This window comes from Eurytemora carolleeae, unplaced genomic scaffold, assembly GCF_000591075.1.
Source record: "Eurytemora carolleeae unplaced genomic scaffold, Eaff_2.0 scaffold1493, whole genome shotgun sequence".
NCBI classification, from domain to species: Eukaryota; Metazoa; Arthropoda; class Copepoda; order Calanoida; family Temoridae; genus Eurytemora; species Eurytemora carolleeae.
Genome location: NW_019397410.1, coordinates 19,093 through 22,240, shown reverse-complemented (window position 1 = coordinate 22,240; position 3,148 = coordinate 19,093). Strand labels below are relative to the sequence as shown.

Genomic DNA, 3,148 nt, shown 5'->3' with positions numbered 1-3,148 from the left:
AAACCCTGTATCTAATTATATCCAAATTATTATATATGGGAAACCTTGTATCTAATTATATCAAAATCATTCTATATGGAAAACCCTGTATCTAATTATATCCAAATTATTATATATGGGAAACCTTGTATCTAATTATATCAAAATCATTCTATATGGAAAACCCTGTATCTAATTATATCCAAATTATTATATATGGGAAACCTTGTATCTAATTATATCAAAATCATTCTATATGGAAAACCCTGTATCTAATTATATCCAAATTATTATATATGGGAAACCTTGTATCTAATTATATCAAAATCATTCTATATGGAAAACCCTGTATCTAATTATATCCAAATTATTATATATGGGAAACCTTGTATCTAATTATATCAAAATCATTCTATATGGAAAACCCTGTATCTAATTATATCCAAATTATTATATATGGGAAACCTTGTATCTAATTATATCAAAATCATTCTATATGGAAAACCCTGTATCTAATTATATCCAAATTATTATATATGGGAAACCTTGTATCTAATTATATCCAATCATTCTATATGGGAAACCCTGTATCTAATTATATCCAAATCATTCTATATGGGTCACCCTGTATCTAATTATATCCAAATCATTCTTTATGGGAAACCCTGTATCTAGTTATATCCAAATCATTCTTTATGGGAAACCCTGTATCTAGTTATATCCAAATCATTCTTTATGGGAAACCCTGTATGTAGTTATATCCAAATCATTCTTTATGGGAAGCCCTGTATCTAATTATATCCAAATCATTCTTTATGGGAAACCCTGTATCTAATTATATCCAAATATACCTTTTCTAAAGGAGGTGTGTTACAATACTGAAGGTATTGAACATATGTAGAACTTAAATTAACAAATGTAATTATTAATATCGAGAGAGGCTGACATTGACCTATTTTTAACCAGGCCGAATTGTAATTTATATTCTTATTTCGATAAAACTTGAGTTTAGTGTCTACAAATCTTATCGCGTACCTTGCTATATATATATGCATTCAAAAACTAAAAATGAGGCATTTTTTCCCATCAATATAAACAATGTTAAAGGCAGCGGCGTTGTCTGAAATTGAATCTAAGATAAAGTTATGTACAACAAAAACTAAAACAAAAAAGATACTATTTAATAAATACAAAATAAAAGTGAACATAGAAAAAATAAATGAATGAATAAAATATTTAATGAAAAAAAACAGATGATAAATCAAAAAAGGAGAGATAAATAAAAGAAATAAAAAAGTAAAAAAAGTTATAAAACCTTGAGATCTCCCTGGTATATCACTGCATCTCTTCCACGAAACAAGGAAAGGGCAGGAAACTTTTTAATCCCAAAACTTTTTCCAAACCTGGAAAAAAAACGTTTTGAAAATTTTAAAAATGTTTTAAATCAATTTTTCTTTAGCATGATAGATTTAGTTGAGAGATGTGTCTATAAGAATTACCAAAAACTGATTTTAACGTAAAATATTCGTTAGTTTTTGTACGGACACAAGAAACGTATCAGCTGTATTAAGTTTAAACTGTGTGCCGCGTACACCAGGTTTTACAGGAATATAATTGCGGAATTTAAACTGTTTTCGAGAGATTTATACACGGAGCTCTCAGTATTTGCTGAACAAATCAAGGTTTAAAGGGTATCGTTGAAAATTTGGCATTAACCTCTTAGTGCATGGAGTGGAAAATGAAATTACGCTGTCAGTCTCTTTTTAAACATTGATGAATCCTAATTAACCATGAGATTACAATCCTACCTCTTATCGTTGATTTTGGCAAACGTAATTCCAGATTTTTTTGCGTCATCGTCTATCTTCTCCAACTCTGAAATAAAGAACATTTCAAGCTTATGCAGAGCAGTAGTTTTTATTATTCAAAAATATATATTTAAATAAAAATGTACACTTCATAGTAATTGTATCAGATTTGCACCGTCTATTTTGCAAAGTAGTTGGTACAAATTTGCAACCATGCTGCTCTTCCAGTTGTTTTTGTAAACCAAAACGATTATGAAAAAATGTATATCAATGTTTTTCTTTTTATGGAAGTGGGGAAAGATTAATCAAATTCAATTTGTATTAAATACAATGACAGCTTACTAATTCTTTCATTTTATTGAACATCTATTATCTAGCTTTATTAAATAAGGGTAAGTATAGGTTTTGTTGTGCATCACTGGTACATTATTGGTTCATTATGGACAGTTATTTATTTCCTTGTTGTTAACTTAATTTGATGTTAAGTTTCTCTAATACTAAGAAATGTAAGAAAGGTTTGACCTGAATAATCGGTCAACTTGGGTTTCAAGCCTAAAGTTGGATACGGAGAAATTGGACTGTTGTTTATATCTATTTTTTACTTTTATATGATTTTGCTAGCAATCTGTGTGTTTTACTCATAATTTTAGAATATTAGTTTAAATCATGAAAAGGCTAAAACTATAACTCGCTACAGTTTCTGGGTTCAAGATGGATTTTTGAAATAGTTCACGGCATAGGTATTTGTGTTGATCGTTTTATGATAAATAAAAAAAGTAATACCTTTCAGAATAATTTCACTTCGTTTACAGTTTCTAGCGTACCAATACACTGCTGTATAGCCACTAGTGTCTAGAAGCTTATCCAGCTTTCCCTGAACAAAGACGACTTGTCAATGTTTAGTTTAAGATACGCGGCATTTGACCACATGACTCAAAGCTTATCTAGTTTTCCCTGAATCAAGGCGACTTTCCATTTAAAATTAGTTTAAAATATGCGGCTCCTGAAAAAAGACGACTTGCCGTTTGTTAGGTTTAAAATTCGGGGTCTTTGAGCAAAATGACTAAAAGTTTGTTTAGCTTCCCCTGGGCAGAGACAACTAGCCGTTTGTTTTACTTTAAAATTAGCGGCATTTAAGCAGTTTTCTGAAACGTTTGATTACCTTTCTTTTAACGATAAAAAACTTGTAGTTTGTTATAGTTCAAATTCGCGGAATTTGAGCAATTGACTGGAAGTTTATCTTGCTTTTCCTGAACAAAGATGACTTGTCGTTTGTTTAGTTTGAAAATCACGGCCTTTGAGCAAGTGGCTATCAAGTGTTTGTAGCTTTCCTTAACCTATTCCTGCTGGGGGGGGGGGGG

At 30.2% G+C, this 3,148-nt stretch overlaps 1 protein-coding gene across 4 annotated transcripts in view; it reads right to left on the bottom strand.

Moving 5' to 3' along the window:
* Positions 1-3,148, bottom strand: part of LOC111714136 (uncharacterized) — a 41,179-nt gene that overhangs the window by 34,289 nt on the left and 3,742 nt on the right. For all 4 annotated transcript variants that reach the window (XM_023489180.1, XM_023489181.1, XM_023489182.1 and 1 more), the window contains exons 3-5: positions 2,571-2,661; positions 1,788-1,854; positions 1,295-1,382 (exon numbers count right to left, since the gene is read on the bottom strand). In XM_023489180.1, the coding sequence (XP_023344948.1) occupies positions 1,295-1,382; positions 1,788-1,854; positions 2,571-2,661 (246 nt within the window). The remainder of the gene's footprint in view (positions 1-1,294; positions 1,383-1,787; positions 1,855-2,570; positions 2,662-3,148) is intronic.